The sequence below is a fragment of the Microtus pennsylvanicus genome, chromosome 11 (genome assembly GCF_037038515.1).
Source record: "Microtus pennsylvanicus isolate mMicPen1 chromosome 11, mMicPen1.hap1, whole genome shotgun sequence".
NCBI lineage: Eukaryota > Metazoa > Chordata > Mammalia > Rodentia > Cricetidae > Microtus > Microtus pennsylvanicus.
Window position 1 is genome coordinate 22,009,887 of NC_134589.1, and position 23,345 is coordinate 22,033,231.

Genomic DNA, 23,345 nt, shown 5'->3' on the forward strand with positions numbered 1-23,345 from the left:
CTTTCAGCCATTTTAGATTCCTCTGTTGAGAGTTCTCTGTTTAGGTCTGTACTCCGTTTTTTTTTTTATTGGATTATTTGTTCTTTTGGTGTCCAATTTCTTGAGTTCTTTGTATATTTTGGAGATCAGACCTCTGTCTGATGTGGGGTTAGTGAAGATCTTTTCCCATTCTGTAGGCTATCGTTTTGTCTTGTTGACCATGTCCTTTGCTTTACAGAGCTTTTCAGTTTCAGGAGGTCCCATTTATTAATTGTTTCTCTCAGTGTCTGTGCTGCTGGGGTTCTATTTAGGAAGTGGTTCCCTGTGCCAATGCATTCAAGTGTACTTCCCACTTTCTTTTCTATAAGGTTCAGTGTGGCTGGCTTTATGTTAAGGTCTTTGATCCATTTGGACTTGAGTTTTGTGCATGGTGATAGATATGGATCTATTTCATTTCCTACATGTTGATATCCAGTTATGCCAGCACCACTTGTTAAATATGCTTTCTTTTTTCCATTTGATATTTTTTGCTTCTTTATCAAATATCAGGTGTTCGAAGATGTGTGGATTGATATCCGGGTCTTCTATTTGGTTCCATTGGTCCTCCTGTCTGTTCTTATGCCAGTACCAGGCTTTTTTCAGTACTGTAGCTCTGTAGTAGAGTTTGAAGTCAGGGATTGTGATGCCTCCAGAAGTTCTTTTATTGTACAGGATTGTTTTGGCTATCCTGGGATTTTTGCTTTTCCAAATGAAGTTGAGTACCGTTCTTTCGAGGTCTTTGAAGAATTTTGCTGGGATTTTGATGGGCAAACATAGTGAATTTTTAAAATAATTTATTTAAATTTATCTTATGTACATTGATGTGAAGGATTCCCTTGCACTGGAGTTACAGACAGTTGTGAGCTGCTATGTGGGTGCCGGGAATTGAACCCAGATCCTCTCGAAGAGCAGCCAGTGCTCTTAACTGCTGAGCTATTTCTCCAGACCCACATAGTGAACTTTAAGCTAACCTGGACAACACAGTGAGATCCTCTCTTAAAACCAAAAGAAAATGGGGAGATGAGTCAGTGGTTGAGAGTCCAGGCGGTTCTTCTATAGGACCTGGGTTCCCCCCCCCAGGTCACAGCCATCTGTAATTCCATTTCTAGGGACATCTGATGCCTTCTTCTGGCTTCTGTGGACCGTAGGCATGCAAGCGGTGCACAGACATACAAGCAGGCAAAACAGCCATACACACAAAACAAGACAATCTATAGGGAGCTGAGGAGACGGCTCAAAGGCAAACTGTTGTGTAAGCACAAGGACCTGTGTTTGGATCCCTGGCACCCACAGGAAGATACCTGTCTGTAAACCCCAGGTTTGAGGCTGGGGTGAAGTTAAGTGGATGCCTGGGGCACACTAGCCAGACAGTCTAGTCAAAGTACTGAACTCCAGCTTCAGTGAGAGACCTTGTGTCAAAAAATGAGGTGGAAAGCGATAGGCAACAGCTACTGTTGACCACTGACTTCCGCCCATAGATATGGACGCGTTCATACACCACATACAAAAATTTAAAATAATCTGAGCGCGGTGGGCCAGCACTTGGGAGGCGCGCGCGCGCGCACACACACACACACACACACACACACACACACACACACACACACTAAAGGTAAATTCAGTAGGCTTGGCAACTAGAGGACGGTGGAGAAGAATGGAGGATATCAAAAATTATTTTGAGCCACCCATCTCCTTATTTAGCCTGTCTTTCCAGTCTAAACGCATAGAAATGGCTACTGCCCTGCTTGGCTCCCACCCCTACCCCAGTTCATTCAGGACTTAGAGCAGCCTTCTAAGGTATCCAGTTTTCTGGGGAGCACACCATCCGTGGGGTGAAGAGCACGGGTCTTGACCGACATTGGTCCTTTCAGACCTCGGAATGATGGATGCTTTGGGAAGATGGGTGGGGGGCATATGTGGCGGGAGGTCCTGGAAGAGCGGTCACAGCAAAGCATTTAAGCGAGATCTCCTCAGAAGATGCCGTTTCTGGAAAGTCTGAAGAACAAGGACGGCAGGCCCTGCGAATTGGGGTTGGAAATAAAGAACCAGGAGTGAATGCACTAAGATGGAAGACGTCCAGGGGCGAGTGCGGGAGTGTGAGCGTGTGAGGACCTGTGGGTGACACGCAACACGTTGAAAACCATATTGGAGGAGTTTGCATTTCTCGCTTAATCCACCTCGGAAGACACAAGCGTACTGCCCCGCCTCGCAAGTCACCTCAGCCTTTATACAACGTTGTGTATGACAACAGAAAAGGCACAAGCTGGAAGTCCGGGGGGCGGGAGCGCACGGGGTGGGGGCGGGGAGGGGGGGACTGCTTCTAGACAAGAAGCTCGGGGTCCCTCAGCCCAAGTCCAGGGAAAGCGGCGGCTTTGGACAGAACCATTATCAGAAGATGGAAGGGGGACAAAAAGCCTTTCACCGTGAACTCGATCCTGCAGAGCCAATTTGGCACTCACTCATCTCTTTCTTTCCTCTTCTTGTTCTTTATTTATGTTTCCATCACCACTTGCTGCACTCTCGCACGATTCTGAATCCTCGGCTCCACTAATTGATCTTCGGTGACCCCCAGCATCACACGTGGTACAGCCCAGTGGAGCCCGCTCCGGGCGCAGGTTATAAAGGCTCGGCTGCGGCAGCCCACTGCGGAGTCAAGATGCGCCCCAAGGAACAGGTGCAGAACAGTGCGGGGGAAGGGACGGGGTCTGGGGACCCAGCAGCAGGGACCCCCGAGACCCAGCCTGCAGCCAGTCCGGCCCCGGAGCCCTCGGCGGAGCCCAAACCTGCTCCTGCGCAGGGAACCGGGTCCGGACGGCGAGCTCCAGGATCCCGAATCAAGACAGGAAGATTTTGTCGGTCCATGATTATCGGTAATTCGGACGCGCCATGGACCCGTTATGTATTCCAGGGGCCTTATGGTCCCCGGGCCACTGGCCTGGGCACTGGAAAAGCCGAGGGAATCTGGAAGACGCCAGCCGCGTACATCGGCCGGAGGCCTGGCGTGTCCGGCCCTGAGCGCGCCGCGTTTATTCGAGAGCTGCAGGAAGGTAAACTGAATCTATGGGATCCTGCACTGACCGCTACGCGGGCATCTCCGGGGAGGAGGAAGGGGCCCACGACTCAGGAGCCCCGCCCCCCTGTGGCGCACACTCCCACCTTTCCACCACCCCGCGAGACCTCTGTCCGCAGTGCCTATTTAGTCTCCCTTTTCCCATCTCTTCCTCCCTTTCGGGTTCCACGAATTTTGTGTGTGCGTCAGGTTCAGGGCTTGCGCGCTACTCGCCCCCTCTTCGCGCCTGTTGCTGCGGCAGATCTGCGCACTCTCAGTGCCCCCTCCCCATCTACCGCAGTGCCAGCAGAGGGGCGGGGGCTGCCGGAGGGAGCTGCTAGTCGCGCTCTGAGCCTGCGCTAGCTCGTGGAACCAGCATGCGTGGGTGGGTGGAGAGGGAGCTTTTGACCACTAAGTGGCTGCAGGTGTCTGGGTTGTGTTTTCCCCGGAGCTGGGCTGAGGCGGGAGGAGTGGGCGGGGCACTAAGCTTCTGTTCCTCCTCTTCTGGGCGGGCACAATTTTAGGCTTTGGTGCCCCCTTCTGGGTGCTGAAGAAGTCTCCTTGGCCCTCTTGTCACAAGCAACAGGTGTAAGGTGACTAAACTGCATATGTTTTTATGACCGAGGAGGCTCCAGTGAGCTGGCTTCGCTGCCGATTGGGTCAGGCATGACGAGTCAGTTTGCAGCTGTATTTCCCCTGACTTCCTATCTCTGGGGACCAAGGACCCAGGGGTCCTAGGATTCCAGTTCTTGAACCTAGAGGGTGGTTTTGTTACAGCACCCAGGCCCCTCCTGAGGAAGCAGGAGCGCTGAGATCCGGAGCTCTGCAGAGGGTGCTAGGGCCGGATGGATCTCAGTTTCCTGGCTCTATGACCTTTGGTGTGAGGGTCGCAGTGGGCTGTGGGCAGCCTTGGCTCCTTTCTCTGACCCACGCAAGCCTTTCCTCCTGCAGCACTGTGTCCTAACCCACCTCCCACGAAGAAAATCACTGAAGATGATGTCAAAGTGATGCTATATTTGCTGGAAGAGGTGGGTATTGCCTTCCTCACCCAGATCGGCCCTCATTTTAACTCTGCCCTGCAGGACCTAGGGATTTTGTCTGTTTTCTGCTTGCCTGAGGGTCAACTTGAGGGCCCCTCTCCAGAGATGCATTTGCTTCCAGGGGGGCAATCTGGGCTGATCTTATTCTTTTCCCCAAGATGGGAAATCGAATCGGACCCCAGAGTTCGTTAGTAGTCTGTGATCTAGTACCTGGACTACTGGGTGTGTCTTAGCCCTGGTTCCTCCCTCCTGTTTGGGAGGTCCCAGAAACTGGGAAAGTGTGAATGGCTGGCTCTCCTTTTGCAGAAAGAACGGGACCTGAACACAGCTGCTCGCATCGGCCAGTCCCTGGTGAAACAGAACAGTGCTTTGATGGAGGAGAATAACAAGCTGGAAACCATGCTGGGCTCAGCCAGGGAGGAGGTATTTGGGCACCTAAGGGCAGGGGTCAGTGTGTTCCCTTCCCCAAACTAGCACCTGTTATATGCCTTCGTGTTCACCCTCCAGTGGCTTCTCTCTCCTCCCCTAGATTTTGCATCTCCGGAAGCAGGTGAACCTGCGAGATGACCTCCTTCAGCTCTACTCGGACTCCGACGATGAGGAGGAGGATGAGGAGGAGGAAGAAGGGGAAGAGGGGGAAGAGGAGGAGCACGAAGGACAGCGGGATCAAGACCAACAGCATGATCATCCTTACGGTGCTCCCAAGCCGTACGTGCCCTGCCTTTGTGCCTGGACCATCCCTTCTCCGAGCTTCAGTTGCTCATTTGTGAGCAGGGACGCGGGCAGTGAGCCTGCCAGGAGAGCTGTTGGAACTTGCTGACACTGTCACCCTTATCCAGTATGGGGAAGCCATGGGGCCTGGGATCCACCACCCTCCACCCCATGCTGACTCTCGTCGCCCTGTTGCCAGGCCCCCTAAGGTGGAGTCACAGCACCGCTGCCCACAGCTGGAAGCTCTGCAGCAGAAGTTGAGGCGACTGGAGAAGGAGAATGAGCACCTGCGAGAGGAGGTGAGGCCAGGGAGGAAGGCACGCCCTTTGGCTGGGAGTGGTGACAGCCTGGTCCCCTTCCTCTTTCCCTTCCTCCAGGCTTCTCACCTTGACAACCTGGAAGACGAGGAGCAGATGCTCATCCTGGAATGCGTGGAGCAGTTTTGTACGTGACGCTGTAATTCGGGATGGAGCACGGGCCTGGAGGGGTGGTGGGAAGAATTGAGGGTTTGGAGACTGGAGAGCTGAGCTGAGGTCTCGGCTCTGGGACTTTGCAGCTGCGTAAGCGCAGACAGATTCCTCGGCTTTTCTGAACGTTCATCTTTAGAATGAGGATTAATGACTGTGGCCTGCTGACCCTTCATCTCAGGCTTTATGAGGTCGCCGAGCATGGCAGTGCACGCCTGTGATCCCAGCGCTCAGCAGTCAGAGCAGAGTCAGGTGGTGAAGACTTTGAAGGGAGAGAGAGACACACACACGCACACGCACACGCACACACACACACACACACAGAGAGAGAGAGACAGAGGCAGAGAGAGAGAGAGAGAGAGAGAGAGAGAGAGAGAGAGAGAGAGAGAGAGAACGAGCTGAGGAAGTGCTTTGTGTAAGAGAGCTCGGCAGAAGCCACAGGGGTCCTTAAAGTCTATTATTTGGGACAGTACACTCTGGGAATGTGGATGGGACACCGGGGAGAGAGCCAGCAGCTGCCAGAGTCTGGACATTTAGGGCTGGAGGCATTCAAAGTCACATATTGGGTCTGAGCTGTGCCTAGCACCAACCTGAGCTTTGTCCGTCCCCGAGGCCCTCAAGTCTACTTGCTGAGATGCAGACTCAGGAGGGTAGCAGTCCGCTTCTGTCGGCCTACGTCATCCCTGGCCTTCCTTCCCCCTGCATTCCACGGCTCTCAAGACTCAATGTCTCTAGCCCCCAACGTCTCATAGTGCACCATGGGGTCTCTCTGCCCATCCAGGTCCTTTTCCCTACAGCCTGGATGAGTTTTCTGAAACCGAATCAGGTTCCGTCTTCCCATTGGTCAAAGGATAATCTCGACCCCCCCCACCTGTGTGATAAGGTCCTCTGCTCACTGCCCCAGCATCTCTTGCTGCCCACGCTCTCCAGCTCTTTGTATGGTGGGGCTTACTTAGCCGGTGGCTCCTTCCAGAACCCTTCCTAGGCTTTGCAGCACAGGTTGATGGTCCTTCCACCTATGACGTCATTTTCTCTACTGCTCTCGCCCCCCCCCCCCCCCATTGGCTCTATCATAGCCCGTACTATCTGATATCCTGAGTTCCTCTTCCTAGTTGACTGTCTCCACTGTACCGGAGCTTGGTATGGGCTGGGATCTGTGTGTTGATAAGCTGTTCCTGGACAAGAAGACCCGAACAAAGAATGTCAAAGTCCCCTGGGACCCCCGAGGGGTGGGCCAGAGCCGAGGTTGATCTGTGCTTGTCCCATAGCTGAAGCCAGCCAGCAGATGGCAGAGCTCTCGGAGGTGCTGGTCCTGAGGTTGGAGGGCTATGAGCGGCAGCAGAAGGAGATCACCCAGCTGCAGGCTGAGATCACCAAGCTACAACAGCGTTGTCAGTCGGTAAGCTGCACCATGGGAGCCCCTCTCCCTCATCGAGGCTGCATGGGACCCCAACCTCTTCCCCCTGCTCTGCCAGGCCCAGAGGTCTAACCTGTGTGGGCATCAGAGTTAGCAGAGATTAACTAGAGAGCCATTCATCTTGCCCGGTCATGTCCCTAGCCGAGTCCACGGGATCCCACAACTCTTCCCGGTGCCAAGCTGAATGACCTGCACTTTAGGACGCCCATCCCATGTGACCTCCTCCTAAAAGGACTGTCAAAGACTCTGATGTGGGAGGCCTTTTTGGGCAGGGAGCCCTGGAGTGGGAGGTCACGTGGGGTCTCATACATCCTGGTTCCTTCCAGTATGGAGCCCAGACAGAGAAACTGCAGCAGCAGCTGGCTTCGGAGAAGGGAGTCCATCCAGAGGTGAGGTTCCATGTGTCCTTGATCAGGGATGCAGGCCCCTGGGGATTGCTTGAATCTCCACAGAAGACAGAGCCTTTCTGCCGCCCACCCTGACTTGCTTGTGGCTCAGCGGGTAGCAGCTCATTTGAGACCCGAATGGGTCTTGTCCAGGGTTACCCAGAATCTCACTGTTTGGATTAAGAGCGTGGGGGAGGGTGTACCGGGAGGCGGGCGCTGGGCGCTAAGGCGAGAGCAGGCGGAGTGTCTGACTGGGGACCCCTGGATCCTCGCAGAGCTTTCGCGCGGGCTCCCACGTGCAGGATTATGGGAGCAGGTTTCGCGATCGCCAGGAGGATGGGAAGAACCAGCGCCAGCGCTCCTCGATGCCCACGACTTCTGTCGCCCACTATGGATACAGTGTGCCTCTGGTGAGGATGTCCCTTTGATCTCGCGATCAAACCAGACCTGCTGCTGCCTGGTCTCTGCCCTCTGATTTTTTCCCCTGTGACTGTGGGGGTGGAACGGCTCCTCTCATCTCTGTTATAGGACGCGCTTCCCAGTTTCCCAGAGACGCTGGCTGAGGAGCTCCGAACGTCTCTAAGGAAGATCATTACTGACCCTGCCTATTTCATGGAGAGGTGCGTGACTGGGATCCTCTGGCTTGCTTCAGCTCTGCTCACTTTGGTTCACCCAGTGGCAGCTACTTTCTCTGAGTGGGGCATGGTTGACCCTCATGTTCTGACCTCTCTTGGGTATCCATTCTGCTCCACTCACACTGCCTAGCCCCTCCCTCTTTGGACTCTGTGTTGGATTGGTCATTTCTACCGGAGACTTCTTTCTTTTGTCCTTTTGAGACTGTGTTTCTCTGTGTATCCCTGGCTGTCCTGGAACTCACACCGTAGACCAGGCTGGCCTTGAACTTCGAGATCTGCCTGCCTCTGCCTTCCCAGTACTGAGAATTAATGTTCCGCCATGCCTGGCTTCCTGTGACCTTTCAATATGTCTGTGCCCCAGCAACTTTGCAACGTGAGCTTCTTCAGTCCACTGAAGGCCCTGCTCTCTGTTAAGGGCTTACAGGGTGGCTGTGGGGGAGACATAAAACCTTGGGTAACCTGGCTAAGGGCTCCCCATCATCTGTCTTCACATTGCAGCAGTCAGAGTTCTGTGACCAGGAAACTCTGGGAAGGCGTGCCCTGGGGGCTACTCATCTGAAAGTTGTTTTGGAAATAGGCCGTCCCTTTCCATTCAGACGACACCTAGGTGGCCACTTTGATTTAGGCTACTCTGTGTAGAGACCAAGGCGGACGTCACATCTAGACCAGGACACGTGAGGGTTTTCCCACACCTGTCAGCCATGCTGGAGTTCCTGGCCCTTACTCCTCTCCCTCCACCCAGGGGCTTCTGAGGAGGACATCCCAACCCGACCCCTACCCCTTAGCTCTCTGAGTTCTCTTGCCCTGCCTTAGTCTACAGACCCTCAAGGTCCTCCCCAGCTCTGTCCCAGCCAGGAGTGAAGGGAAGGAGAATCATCCTCAATGTACCCAGTACCCAGCCCGTGCCACTTAGCAAGAAGAAGCAGGGTCATCAGTACCAAACAGGTTCCATCTCTTGTCCACTTCCCACCCTCCTAGATGTGACGTCCGCTGCAAGGAGGAGCGAGAGCAGGAGCAGGGGGCCATGCCACCACCCCCACCGCCGCAAGATCTCAAGCCACCTGAAGATTTCGAGGCTCCAGAGGAGCTGGTGCCTGAGGAGGAGCTGGGGGCCATAGAAGAGGTGGGGACGGCCGAGGAAGGGCTGGCGGACGAGGCAGACCGGGTGTCTGAGGAGACCGAGGCCTGGGAGGAAGTGGAACCAGAGGTGGACGAGGCCACAAGGATGAATGTGGTGGCCTCCGCCCTGCAGGCCAGTGGCCTGGGCCCTTCCCGCCTGGACATGAAGTACGTCCTCCGGCAGCTGACCAACTGGCAGGATGCTCATTCCAAGCGGCAGCAGAAGCAGAAGGTGGTCCCAAAAGGTGAGTGCTCTCACAGAGGACACCCTCCTGCCAGTGGGTCGAGCTTCCGGTCATCAACCTTGTGAGAGGTGAGGGTAGGTGAGCCCCCCAAATGCTCACTGTACTTCAGTTTGGTCCCGCTCAGTGTGCCGATTTGCATGGACTTTTCCTACTATTTACACAGGCACCTCCAGGTCCCCTTGGTAGAATTGTTGCCTTAGTTCTCACTTGTGTGGAATTTGCTTACAAGTCCAGCTGTCCATCCCCCTTCTTCCTGGGGGCGCTGAACTGACGATTAGGACTGGGACTGTGTGCCCCCTTTGTACCTCAGCTTCCTATCTCTGCTCACCCTTACCCTTATCCCCATCCCTAATTTCTCTATCCCCCCAAGACTCTCCGGCCCCGCAGCAAACAAATGTGGGGGAGGGGCGGGATCTTGGAGCAGCAGCCCAGGGTCAGACCCAGGACGCTGGAGGACAGTATCACTAACTCTCCCAGTGCCAGAGAGGAGGAGAAACCCTGGATTTTGGGAGTTACATGCTCTGAGGGCAGGCTTTTTAGGCCCGGCCTATGAGGAGCTGTCAGAGAGTTCAGGTGATTTGGCACTGGGGTTTTTTCCCTGAAGGCTCTTTTCGTCCTCGCACGCGCGCACATACACACACACACACACACACATACTGGTGGGTCGGTAGATTCGATCCTGCACCATTTCTTAGAAGAGGACCCTGAAGTTGAGAGAGCTGAGCTGACTTGCCCAAGGCTACACAGCTAGGCGCAGACCTGAGCCTGTGTCTGCCTATGGGTAGTGAAGCCCTGGTCTGGTCTCACTGCTACGCTGGCTCTTTCTGCGCAACACCTGAAGTCTGTAACTTGTAGGCAGCACCCTTTCACGCCGGCTCGCTGTCACTCTTGATTTTTGGAGGGAGGGGGGCACCAGTGGGTGAAATATATCACTGGAAGAAGCGCGGTAAGAGTGCGCCAGTTGTAACACGGTCAGTGCTTCTGTGACTGACAGTGGGAAACCTGAGTAACCGTCAGTGGTGTCTCCTGACACGGCCGATCGTGTCTGAGGTGGATCAGGCTCCTGGTTCACGTCCACCTGCTTCTCTTCCAGGCTCTGCTGTTTCCCAGCAGCCTGCAGAGGCCCCACAGACCGCTTGAGACCCCTTCTTCTGCTGCCTGGCTAAGTCCCTCCCTTCCTTCCCTTCCTTGGAAACAGAACCTCATGTCTGTAGGCAGGCCTTTCTCTGTCCTGGCCCAAGCTTCTGCTCTCTTCTAAGGCAGGCTGAAAGAACCCTAGTTCCTCATTCTGAAACTGGTGCCAAAGCTGTGGCTACTGGGGCCCCCGGGGTGGAAGCAGCCTGCGGGGAGACTGTCTGGCTACCAGACCCAGCTCTGAGACAGGTGTGAGTGGTCAGGGTGGGGGCCCAGGTCCCTAGGGTAGGCAGTTACTGGGAGGACCCTCTCTATCCCTTGAACCGCTCACATAAAGGGACCTCCCCAGTCCTGGTTGGCTTTTGGAACCTGATTCTTTTTTGCTATCCTTCGTCCTTCCTCTGTTTCTATTGCCGTGTGTAAAGTGAAGTGTATCTGAGTGGGGGTGGCAGAGGGGTCCCTCCTCCCTGTGACGTCTCGGTCTCCCGTGGCCCGTGAGTTTCCCTCTAGAGTTCTGCCCTTCCCGACATCTTTGCTTATGCATAGCTGCGGCCTCGGTGCCTGCCCTGCTCCTGCAGTGCTCCATAGTCTTGTAGCTTGTCGGCCTTTGTATCGATGTTTGTGCCCGTGTGGAAATAAAGACCTTGTGAGCTACCTGACCTGTCTCAGTCATGTTTCTCGGGAATCATGGTGTGTGTGTGTGGGCATGCCGCATGTACACGCGTGTGCACTTTTGGGGAGCAGAGCCACGGAGAGAAGATGCATTGATACTGAATGACATGCCAGGGACTCTTATTAAGTATAAGTGCATATGACACACTGTAGTATCGGGTGACGCCATGTGCATTTGTCAGATGGCAAAACTGAGGCCCAGATGGGTTCAGTGATCCAGGGGTCTAACAGCCAGTTATAGTGCTGAGCTTGAACCCAGGTCTTTGAAGCTGGCCAATCTCCCTTTCCTGATCCTGACTGCCCCGAGGTCTCTGTCACTGTGCTTTAGTTAAAGGAAAAAGTAGGAGGAGAGTTGCCGTCTAGTTGAGGTCAACCCCCCTAAACCTGGAACAGGAATTCGTAGCTCATCTTGGAAATACCCCAGGAAATAGTCTTAGGGAGAGGGGAAGTAACAGGAAGCAAATCTGGAGACGTTTGAGACAAGGAGAATCATGGTCTACCAGCTAAGGATTGAACTCTCAACTTGGGAGCCTTTTGGGGACAATTCTTTATATCTAAACAATAATCACTCACGATTTCAAAAAGACTCGTATCAATTAATTGATATGTTCAGTCTGTCTCTAAGAATTCCACAATCTTTAACAGTTGACAGTACTCAAAAGTCCAAGTTCATGCCACGCATGATGAAACACACCTTTAATCCCAGCACTCGGGAAGCAGAGGCAGGCAGATCTCTTGAGTTTGAGGCCAGCCTGGACTACAGAACTAGTACCAGGACAGCCAGGGCTACACAGAGAAACCCTGTCTCAAAAAACAAAACAAAATTCCAAGTGACCTGTGAAAGTTGGGAAAATTCTTAGCTACAAATCCTGCAAGACAAAATTGTCTACTTAAAATTTATAATGCTTCAGGGTAAACACCTTCTTTTTGAAACTGTGGCTGGCCTGGAACTCCATATGTAGACCAGACTGGCTCCAAACCTACAAAGATTCAGTTGTCTCTCAACTGGTGGGATAAAGACACACACTGCTGTACACAGCTGGCATTCATTACTTTAAGATACTCGCCGGGGGGCTGGAAAGATGGTTCAGCAGTTAAGAGCATTGTCTGCTCTTCCAAAGGTCCTGAGTTCAATTCCCAGCAACCACATGGTGGCTCACAACCATTTGTAATGAGGTCTGGTGCCCTCTTCTGGCCTGCAGGTATACACACAGACAGAACATTGTATACATAATAAATAAATCTATATATATTTAAGATACTTGCTGGGGTGGGGGAAGGGGGCTGGAGAGATGGCACAGTGGTTAAGAGCACTGCCTGCTCTTCCAAAGGTCCTGAGTTCAATTCCCAGATACCACATGGTGGCTCACAACCATCAGCAATGAGATCTGGTGCCCTCTTCTGGCCTGCAAGCATATATGCAGACAGAACACTGTATACATACATATATACGGAAAAAAAAAAGATACTAGCTGAGTATCTTAAAGAGAAGTCTCAGGGACAGTGGTACCCAGCTGTATTTCAGCACTGGGAGGCAGAAACAGGTGAATCGGGAGTTCAAGACCAACCTGGGTTCTCATAATATGACTTTATCTCCAACAAAAACAATCCAGCAGAGGCTAGAGAGATGGCTCAGTGTTAGGTAAGAGTGCTTGCTATGTTTGCAAGCCTGAGGACCCGAGTGGAGGATGGAGCTCACTGGGGCTTTTCTGCTACCAGCCTAGTTCAAGTTTCTTGAGAGGCCCTGCCTCATAGGCTTAAAGCAGACATAAGGCAGGACACCCGACATCTTCCTCTGGCCTCTGAGCATATGTACAGGTACATACACCTGCATACACACACACACATATATACATACAGAAATAAATGTATGGCCGGGAGGTGGTGGTGCACGCCTTTAATCCCAGCACTCGGGAGGCAGAGGCAGGCGGATCTCTGTGAGTTCGAGATCAGCCTGGTCTACAGAGCTAGTTCCAGGACAGGCTCCAAAGCCACAGAGAAACCCTGTCTCGAAAAACCAAAAGAAAAGAAAAAAAAAGAAATAAATGTATGGTGGCACAGGCCTTTAATCCCGCCACTTGAGAGGCAGAGACAGGAGGATCTCTGTGAGGTGGAGGTCAGCCTGATGTGCATAGCCAGAGGTGTATGGTGAGACCTTATCTCAAAACAAACAAACAAAAAAGACAACCAGAAGATAAGTGGTATAGAATGGAATAAACTGTGGTCATAGCTCTAATGAACCCGAAGTAGTAGCTGTCCTGTCCTTCCTCTATTTCTCTGCATTCTCCTCCCCGTGACCCTTTGGCTGGTCCACCTTACCTTCCTGGTGACCTGACCTAGTTCTGCACTTCTGAGTGATGTGAACCTTGGTCTTGCTGCCTTTGTCAGGTCAGCTTGCTTGAATTTCCTACTTACGGATATGAGACTAGAAGTAGCAAGAGCCCCCACCCCTCGCAGGTCCCTGAATCCTAGACATGGTCCTGCTTGTCCCTGACTTGAGGTTTTCCCTCATGGAGAGCAGAGACCATAACTTCTGATGGTTGTTTACTCTGTTCTTTGGCCTGCAGATAGGAAGACCCAAACATGGCCAAGAAAGAGCTGTAACTTTATATTTTGTGTGCTGGAGCCTGGGCCCAGGAAGTGCTTAGGAAGTGCTCTACCATGGAGCTATTTACCAAATGCTATAATTTTATATTTATTTGAAACTTTTTTTTTATTTTTGAGACTGAGTCTCTTGTAGGCTCAAACTCCATATGTAGTCAAGAACGACCTTCAGCTTCTGACCCTCCTGCCTGTCTCCCCAGTTCTGGGATTATATGTGTATGCCACTCTGCCCATTTTATAGGGTGGTGGGGACTGAAGCCAGGGCTATGTGTGTGTTAGATAAACACTCCACCAACTGAACGACATTGCCTTGCTCCAGCTAACTTCTCCTAAGGAGATGTGACACAAACGTCTGTTCATTCCAGACAAGGAACAAAGTGGCAATACTGCTGAAATTGAATTTGGTGACCCCGTGAGTTTATCAGAGTTACTTAGAGGAGTATGAGGGAGGGGCTGCTTACAGGAACATGTATGACTCACGGGCAGCTGCATCACTGAAAACCCACCCAAGGACAGTCACTCATGAGAACCTTGAAATTCAGTGAACAACTTGGAGGCCGCTCCACAGGTCAGAGCTGTCTTCCAGGCAGTTCAGCAGGTCAGCCTTTTCCAGCCTCAGTTGGACTGATTCACCTTAGAGCTTCTTACTGGTTATATAACCTCGGGAGGGAGGAACCTTGTGTGCTTGTTCAGTTTCAGAAACTTCCTGAGCCTTCTCAGTTATTTACTTTCTGAGTCTTGTCTTTTCTTTCTCTTCTTTCTTCCTCTTCTTTCTTCCTCTTCTTTCTTCCTTCTTTCCTTCCTTCCTTCCTTCCTTCCTTCCTTCCTTCCTTCCTTCCTTCCTGTCTTCTCCGTCTCTCTCCAGGATGGAGGAAATACAATAGGTCACTATGACCTCTGTAGTTCAGATGGCAGAGTGCTTGGAAGCCCCGGACTCCATCTCCAGCACCATAAAGCACCTGTATGGTTTGAAGTCAGTTTGGGTTGTATAAGACCCCATTCCAAACAAAGCAAACGAAAAGAACAGTTTTTGTATTTGAAAATTGTTGTGGCATATTTGTATGCCGTGCAAATATATATTGCTGTGGTTGGTTTAATAAAGAGCTGAATGGCCAAGAGCTAGGCAGGAGGTGTAGGTGGGACTTCCAGGCAGAGAGAGAAGAAATCGGAGAGAATAGGCGTGTGAGAGATGCCAGCCAGACACAGAACGAGTTGGACACATAGAATGGGGCAGAATAAAAAGCCATGTGGTCAACGTACCTTAATATATTTTTTTTTTGGTTTTTCGAGACAGGGTTTCTCTGTAGCTTTGGTGCCTGTCCTGGAACTAGCTCTTGTAGACCAGGCTGGCCTCGAACTCGAAGTCACAGAGATCCGCCTGCCTCTGCCTCCCGAGTGCTGGGATTAAAGGCGTGCGCCACCACCGCCCGGCAGGTTAATATAATTTTGGGTTAACTTAAGTTGTAAGAGCTAGTTGAAAATAAGCCTAAGCTAAAGGCCAAGCTTTCGTAATTAATAATAAATCTCAATGTTGTTATTTGTGAGCTGGTGGTGCAAAGAAAAATCTTATTACATAGAATTGTATTTTTTTTTGAGAGTGTTAACTATAGAGGCCTTAAACTTCCAACCCTCTCAATCTCCCAAGTGCTGTCATTACAGATGTGTGCCGACAGCAACTGTAAAATTCTTCCCTGAAGCCGGGCAGTGGTGGCGCACACCTTTAATCCCAGCACTTGGGAGGCAGAGGCAGGTGGATCTCTGTGAGTTCAAGACCAACCTCGTCGTTGCCGGGCAGTGGTGGCGCACGCCTTTAATCCCAGCACTTGGGAGGTAGAGGCAGGCGGATCTCTGTGAGTTCAAGGCCAGCCTGGTCTACAAGAGCTAGTTCCAGGACAGGCTCCAAAGCTACAGAAAAACCCTGTCTCAAAAAGCAAAAAAAACCAACCAAACAAACAAACAAACAAACAAACAAAAAACAAAAAACAAAAAAAAAATTCTTTCCTGAGCTCTCTTTTCCATCTTCCTCTTAGAGAGGCAGCTTTGCTTCTGCCTCTCTCCCCACTTCTTTGCTTCCCCCCTTCTCTGTCTCTTTCTCCTCTTCTCTCTCTCTCTCTCTCTCTCTCTCTCTCTCTCTCTCTCTCTCTTTCTCCCTCTCTCTCTGTCCCCCCTTCATTCACCCTTCCTCCTCCATAACCCCCTGAATAAACATTCAACCTCACCCTGAAAAAAAACATTCTTTCCTGAGAATCTACCTACCTTCCTTGACTTAGCCTTTTGACTTGCTAAGCCTAAACTATTTTCTCTCTGTCTTCTCTCTGTCTGGCCCTATAATAAAGAGCTTGCCAGCCCTCCAGGTCTGCCCTGTACTTCTTCTCTTGGGACTGTGCAGACAGACTGACATGCCTGTCTACCACAGGTACTTGGATACTGATTCCAAACATGTCTTGTTTGAACGTGTGCTGCGGTCCGTTCTGGCTGGATGAGCCCTCTTTCCGATCCTCCTTCCTGACGGAATGGAAAATGCACTCTCATCAGTCAGCATGTATCAGAGGTTGTGCTCATCCGTTCCAGTGAGGAACGTATCTGTCTGTATTCATGACTGTTGTTGCTGATGTTTGCAGCCGTTCCCAGGATGGCAACGGTCCGACCTGTCTCTCCAGGACCCAGGCCACATCACACCCGTCTCCCTTAAGTCTTTAAAGGTGAACCTGTTGTTTCTCCTGGCCTGCGGTAGTGTGAGCAATAGGGCAGCTTCAGGGGCTGGTGTTTGTTTTCCCACCATGATGATTCTTATTCCACACCGCGGGGTAATTATGATGGATGTTCTTCTTCCAGCTGTCATGTTTATCTGTCCAAATTACACATTGCTAGACTAAGAAATGACAAGGCATGTCTAAGAACTTACTGCACCTGTGGTGAGACACTCGTGTGGAGCTCTACTGGTTTTTCTGTGTCTCCTCTAACATGTATGGAGATACCATGGCCTTCTGGTTCTTTGGGGGTGAGTGTTGGCTCAGGCCCTTGTGAACTCTGAGTGGAGCTCTTTCCCCTGAGCAGTGGCTCTTCTGGGAACCCAAGTGGATCCGGAAGCCAGGCAAAAGATCACGGGTTTCCAGCTCAGCAGCGGGCATCAGCTCTTGGTTCCTCTGCTCTTCATCTCTTTGATGTATAGAATCACCATGGTAGAAGCTGCCACAGTCAAGCCTGCAGTAGGAACCCCCTGCTTGCCCCTTGGATTTAGCTTTTCTGTGATAATAAAGTTGACCTTGTCAGTGCTGCTTGCTGTTTCGTGCCTTTGCCATCCCTGTGGCACTAACTAGTCTGGATCTGGAGTAGCAGCTCTTACCTCAACCATGGCCTCAATCTTTACAAAGGTTTTTTTTTTTTTTTTTTTTTTTTTTTTTTGGTTTTTCGAGACAGGGTTTCTCTGTGGTTTTGGAGCCTGTCCTGGAACTAGCTCTTGTAGACCAGGCTGGCCTTGAACTCACAGAGATCGGTCTGCCTCTGCCTCCCGAGTGCTGGGATTAAAGGTGTGAGCCTCCACCACCCGGCTTAGGTGGATTTTATATGTATGAGTGTTTGATCTGTATATATGTAGCATGTACCACGTGTATGCCTGGTGCCCCCAGAAGTCAGAAGAGAGTGTCAGATCCCTGGGGACTGGAATTCCAGATAGTCAATGAGTCGAGATGTGAGCACTAGGAATCAAACCCAAGTTCTCTGGAAGAGCAGTCTGCTCTCAGCTGCTGATCTTTCTTGGCACCTATTTTGTCAGCACATATTTTATATTTTGAGAAGGTTTTACTGTATAGCCTAGGCTGGCCTTAAATTCAGGGCAATTCTCCTGCCTCAGGTTCTCGAGTGTTGGGATTACAGGTATGAGGCACCACGTCCAGTAACTCCTCCCCCAATTTCTGTGCAGATCTAATCCCTAGTAACTCAGAATGTGGCTTTTGGGATAGAATCAATGCAGATGTAATTAGTTAAGATGAAATCATTAGGGTGTCCTATAATCTATGTGACATTCTTAGTAAACATTAACACGCACACATGCACACAGAGAGGGAAAGAGAGAGAGATTGCATAAACATGGATTACGGATAGAGACAGAGACCTACAAGCCAAACAAGACAACAAGCCACCAGACATTAGGAGAAAGACAAACAGATTCCCCCTCCTTGCTCTGTAAATGAGCCAACTCTGCCAACACGTGGGTCTGAGACCTACACTTCTCCAGAACTCCGGGACAGTACGGACTCTCGGGCATCCTGTGGGGTACTTGGTTAACGCTACCTCTAGCATCCTAGGAGAGGGCAGCATCTCAGTGGTGCTTCGCTCCCTCTCTCATTCCTGTGTCCTCTGGGAAAGGAGCCCTTGCATCCTTGCACAGTATGCCATCCTCTGGTGGAGTCCGACATCTTACACAACAATTCTGTTCTATCGTGCCCACCGCTCAGCCTTTCGACCCCTCTCAATACTCCATTGAGACAATTTTGACATCTTCAAGTGGTCCCTGTGGGTGATTGTTTAGTCAAAGCTTCTAGGGAGTTGTCCCAGGAAGACATGAATACCGGCTCCAGGTGTCTTTGCTAGGATGAAACTCAAGTCACATGAAGATGCTGTCCATGTCGCAAGCCCTTGTCCACTCTGCTTGCTTAGGGCCACTGTAGTGGTCCATAGTCCCCAAACCTCCTCCCCTATACATTCTCCTGGCTCCTCCTGATGCTTCTTTCTGGATAACTCAGATTCTACCGAATTTTGAAGTCAGCAGGCCTTTGACCCCTGTCCAGGACAATCTCCCCCACATGCTCAAGCTTCGTCTTAGTTTCTGGGTTAGAGGCCCTGAGGGAGGCAGGTTCAGACTTTGTGAAGGTGAACCATCTTCCCAAGGGTCTGCCTCTGGCAGGCTGTACTGACTGACTCTGTGTGTCAACACAAGCTAGAGTCATCAGAGGAAGGAGCCTCAGTTGAGGAAATGCCTCCTGTGAGATCCAGCTATAGGGCATTTTCTCAATTAATGATCAATGGAGGAGGGCCCAGCCCATGGTGGGTGGTGCCATCCCTGGGCTGGTGGTCCTGGGTTCTGTAAGAAAGCATGCTCAGCCAAGCCAGGGAAAGCAAGCCAGTAAGCAGCTCCTCTCCATGGCTTCTGCATCAGCTCCTGCCTCCGGGATCCTGCCCTGTTTGAGTTCCTGTCCTGACTTCCTTCAGCGATGAACAGGAATGCTGAAGTGTAAGCCAAAAAAAACCCTTTCCTCCCCAACTTGCTTTTTGGTCATGGTGTTTCGTTGCAGCAATAGAAACCCTAGCAGAGACAGAGGCCTTCAGAAAGTCTCCAGTGCAGGGGAGGCTGTTCACCTCCAGCAAGGTAGAGGTTCTTCCAGTCCAGGGGATCTAAAGAAGGCTGGGAGTTAAAGGCTACCCTCTTCATGTCCCTTTCTCTTTCCCCTGGGACTTTAGCAGAGGAGACTTGCTTGGGTTCTGATTTCAGCCTGTTTGGTCACTTTGAAGCCAGGATCAAAGGACTTTTATTTGGGTGGTGGTCCCCAGGAACCCCAAGAACACTAATAGGAATGAGAGAAATGGGAGATTTGGGAGGAGAGGAAGCCAATAAATAATGTCACTGAAGCCAGCGGTGGTAGCGCAAGCCTTTAATCCCAGCACTTGGGAGGCAGAGGCAGGCGGATCTCTGTGAGTTCGAGACCAGCCTGGTCTACAGAGCTAGTTCCAGGACAGGAACCAAAACCACAGAGAAACCCTGTCTTGAAAAACCAAAAAAAAAAAAATAATGTCACCAAGCAAACTATTGCTGTGCAAACTGAAGAGCTCTGCTGCATAAGTCTGGGAGGCAGCAGGACATGCTCAGAGTCCTGCCATTCTAGGTGTGGGGGAAGCACCGATAATTGTCTTCCAACTCAACTCTGTCACTGTTGGAGAGATGTAACTGAAGTCCTAAGCTCCCCGGATTCCCTGTTTGTCCACAGCAATGATCTGTAGCCAGGATCCTCTGAAAGAGCAGTAAGCACTCTTAATTCTGAGCCGAGAGACAGCCAGGAGGAAAGTAGAATACACCCAAAAACAAGCCTCGCTGGCACAAGAACTGTTTTAAACTGAGGGCAAACAAGAGAATGAAGCTCCAAATAAAGCTTCCTGCCTTTCTGAGAACTTGCTAGAAGCAGAACTTCACCGTCCAGGATCTGGAGAGATGGCTCAGGGGTAAGGAGCACTGGTTGCTCCTCCAGAGGACCCGGGTTCAATTCCCAGCATCCACTTGACAGCTCACAAACTGTAACTCCAGTTTCAGGGGATCCAAAGCTGCTTCTGACTTGCGAGGGTTCTGCACACACGAACATGCATGCAGGTACAAACGTACACATAAAATAAATAAGTATTTTAAAAAATAAAAAGAAATTGCCTTAAAACAACAACAACAACAAGGAACTTCTGCATTCTACCATGGATGAAGTCTGTCACTGGAGACTTTCAAACCCTCTTCGGGCTGGAAATGCCATCAAAGGATTTAAATCTTGACAGATTTTATTATTCTAAATTATTGACCTTATTTTATTTCCTATATACTTACTTTCCCACGTAGTTCACCACCCTCAGAAGCCTGTAGCCAGATTCATTCTCCACAGATGAATTGTTCTTTGATAAAGATGCTGAGAGACTGTGATCAGTGACACCGCTCTGACTTATGCATCCTCTGAGCGCCTCGTGCTCGGCACACAGCCTGGTTTTGATGGGCTTGCTTGCTTTTCTCTGGAGGTCTTTTATTCCAGAGCTCTAGCCGTGAACTTCTAGTGAGTAGAGGCAGGGCTCCTTCTCTCTGGCTCTCAGAAGGAGTGACTCCCTGCTAGGAGTCTGTTGACAGGCAGAAGAACAAGGAAAGGCTAAGACACGAAAACTATGCCGGTTCTTAACCTGCACGTCTGACATGGACCTATTGGGAAGAGGGACTTGTGGTCCCATGCCTAGCTTCCCACCTTGCAGGAAAAGCAGATGTGATGTGGGCAAGAAACCAACTACACATGTGATTTTTTTTTTTTTTGGTTTTGTTTTTTGCACAGGGTTTCTCTATAGCTTTGGTGCCTGTCCTGGAACTCTTTTTTTTTTTAGATTTATTTATTTATTATGCATACAATGTTCTGCCTGCACATATGTTTGCAGGCCAGAAGAGGGCACCAGATCCCATTACAGATGGTTGTGAACCACCATGTGGTTGCTGGGAATTGAACTCAGGACTTCTGGAAGAACAGCCAAAGCTCTTAACCTCTGAGCCATCTCTTCAGCCCTGGAACTAACTCTTGTAGACCAGGCTGGCCTCAAACTCACAAAGATCCACCTGCCTCTGCCTCCTGAGTGCTGGGATTAAAGGCATGCAGCACCACTGCCCGGCTACACATGTGAAATTTGTGTGAAGGACGAGGAACAGAAAAGACAGATCCCCCAGGGATGTTTTGAGGAGGAAAGGGAGCCTGCTATGTTTGGTCTGAGAGAAGAACATTCCAGTATCTGGGAACACTAAGGACAAAGAACCAGTAAAGAACATGATCTGTCTGTGTGAGGAAAGGAAGGAGAAGGAAGAAGTGGGGGGAGGGGGAAAGACTTGATTCTCTGGGGCAGGAAGAAGACAGCTGAACCAGCACAGGTCTTTAGAATGGAGTCGTGGGTTCATTGTAAATGGAATAGGCAGCCTTGGAAGGTTTTAAACCAAGACTGATATGTTTGATTTATCTTTTATTTTTTTAAAGATTTATTTTGCTGGGGGCTGGAGAGATGGCTCAGAGGTTAAGAGCACTGACTGCTCTTCCAGAGGTCCTGAGTTCAATTCCCAGCAAACACATGGTGGCTCACAGCCATTTGTAATGAGATCTGGCGCCCTCTTCTGGTGTGTGGGAAGCAGAATGTTGTACACATAATAAATAAATAAAATTAAAAAAAAATTATTTTGAGTTCGAGACCAGCCTGGTCTACAGAGCTAGTTCCAGGATAGGCTCCAAAGCCACAGAAAAACCCTGTCTCGAAAAACCAAAAAAAAAAATTATTTTGCTTTTAACGATGTGTTTATGTGTGTAAGTGCACGTGAGTGCGTATGTCCAGGGAGGTGAGAAGAAGGTTCGATTCCCTGGAACTGAGTTCCAGGCAGCTGTGAGCCCCCGATAGAGGTGCTGAGAACTGAACCAGGATCCTCTGAAAGAGCAGTAAGCACTTTTAACCTTGCCCATCTCTCCAGCCCCACCCAGGCAGATTCTTGTTTAATGCTACTCTGTGGTCTCTGCCTCAACCCCTCTCTAGTCAAGCACACGACATGACTCGGTGATACACTGGAAGCTAGTTTATTTTTTTATGTTTTGCAAGGACTGAGCTGGGCACGGCTGGAGATAGTTGGGCTCTGGAAGATTGTCGCTAGTTACGCTGGTCCCCTTCCTCAGCACTGCGGCGGCCAAAGTCCATCCATCCATACGCCTCTTCTTCTTCCTCCATCCTTGGCATCTGCTTCTTGGACAGGTCTGAGAAGGTGACAGGAAGTGAGAATGGAGAGGAGGAGGCCTAGTCTCCGGGACACTGTGAGGCCAGTAGTGGGGAACCATGGCCAGATCCGATTGGGCCAGTAGCTACTACCTGTTATGAAGTGTTGAGGACCCTGGGGCCCCAGCTGCCTTCGATGGTGAGAGGCTGGGTCCAGCTGGTCCAGCTGATGTAGTTCCAGGCCCCCGTTGGCCCCTGGTCCAGAGGATGCATCCTGTAGATGGGAGTGGGGCTTCCAAGAAGCTTCAGAGAAGGTAGCCAGAGCCAGCACTAAGATCAGCATGCACACGCACAGTCGAAACATCTTGTCTGCAAAGGCGAGAGAGCGGGACTTCAAGATGGGGCTATCCCTGGGCTGTGGTGGCACAGGCCTTTAAACCCAGCACTCGGGAGGCAGAGGCAGGCGGATCTCTGTGAGTTCAAGGCCAGCCTGCTCTACAGAATGAGTTCCAGGAAAGCCAGGGCTACACAAAGAAACCCTGTCTAGAAAAAAAAGAAAGAAAGAAAAAAAGAAAGAAAGAAAGAAAGAAAGGAAGGAAGGAAGAGAAGAGAAGAAAACACAATAAAATATTAACCTTCATATTTACAGAGAGAGACCTTGTTTCCATGGACAATAAGGTGTAGAGCAATGAATCTCTGACCTCCACATAGGCACTGGCATTGCTCCCCAAATGTATGCATGCACACACACACACACACACGCACACACGCACACACAGTTTCAAAATCTCCTGGATGATTTAGTCTTAGAACTTAAAGTGAAAGTTTAAATAGAGACAGCAAAGGTGCACACACACTCACACACTCAAGGGAGTTACAGACCACACACTGCTGCTTGGAGACCACCAGCCTATACACGGGGGGATGGGCCATGCCGTTGCTAGGCAACCTTGAAGGAGAGGCTCTTCAGTGTTTAGCTGATGAACAGCCTGCAACTGTACTTATGCAGCTGAGAAAAAAAAATTAAACCCAATATTTTCAACTAAGCAAGAGGGAGTTTGGAGGAAGCACAGCACGGACCTAAGGTGCGATGCCCAAATAAACATCGAGTTCTAAACCTCGCCTGTTCTTTTGACTTGAGATTTGTGTGTGTTTGTTTAACTTTCCCCTGTAGGAAAAAATGTGTATTAAATGATATTAGCACTGGGTGGTGGTGGCACATGCCTTTAATCTCAGAACTCAGGAGGCAGACACAGACAGATCTCTGAGTTCGAGGCCAGCCTGGTTTACAGAGCTAGTTTTAGGACAGTCAGGGCTACAAGGAGAAACCCTGTCTCAAAAAAACAAACAAAACAACAAAATAAAACAAAACGAAA

At 50.6% G+C, this 23,345-nt stretch overlaps 2 protein-coding genes across 4 annotated transcripts; one reads left to right on the top strand and one right to left on the bottom strand.

The window, feature by feature from the left end:
* The first annotated feature begins 2,566 nt into the window (after positions 1 to 2,566).
* On the top strand, positions 2,567 to 10,880 carry Hap1 (huntingtin associated protein 1). 3 transcript variants are annotated; one of them, XM_075990759.1, is made up of 13 exons: positions 2,567 to 2,692; positions 2,927 to 3,065; positions 4,019 to 4,095; positions 4,414 to 4,530; positions 4,637 to 4,815; positions 5,018 to 5,117; positions 5,196 to 5,262; positions 6,554 to 6,684; positions 7,029 to 7,091; positions 7,364 to 7,498; positions 7,617 to 7,708; positions 8,702 to 9,087; positions 10,181 to 10,880. In XM_075990759.1, exons 1-13 carry the CDS (start codon positions 2,675 to 2,677, stop codon positions 10,225 to 10,227), a joined length of 1,551 nt encoding a protein of 516 aa, XP_075846874.1. In that variant the 5' UTR covers positions 2,567 to 2,674; the 3' UTR covers positions 10,228 to 10,880. The 3 variants fall into 3 exon arrangements, with proteins under 3 accessions (XP_075846874.1, XP_075846873.1, XP_075846872.1); XM_075990758.1 differs by having other exon boundaries at positions 2,616 to 3,065; XM_075990757.1 differs by lacking the exon at positions 10,181 to 10,880 and having other exon boundaries at positions 2,617 to 3,065; positions 8,702 to 9,304.
* Positions 10,881 to 21,841: 10,961 nt separating this feature from the next.
* Positions 21,842 to 22,333, bottom strand: Gast (gastrin). The gene is made up of 2 exons (XM_075942191.1): positions 22,123 to 22,333; positions 21,842 to 22,010 (listed from the first exon to the last, which is right to left on the bottom strand). The coding sequence occupies exons 1-2, from the start codon at positions 22,331 to 22,333 to the stop codon at positions 21,907 to 21,909; spliced, it is 315 nt and encodes a 104-aa protein (XP_075798306.1). The 3' UTR covers positions 21,842 to 21,906.
* Positions 22,334 to 23,345: the final 1,012 nt, after the last annotated feature.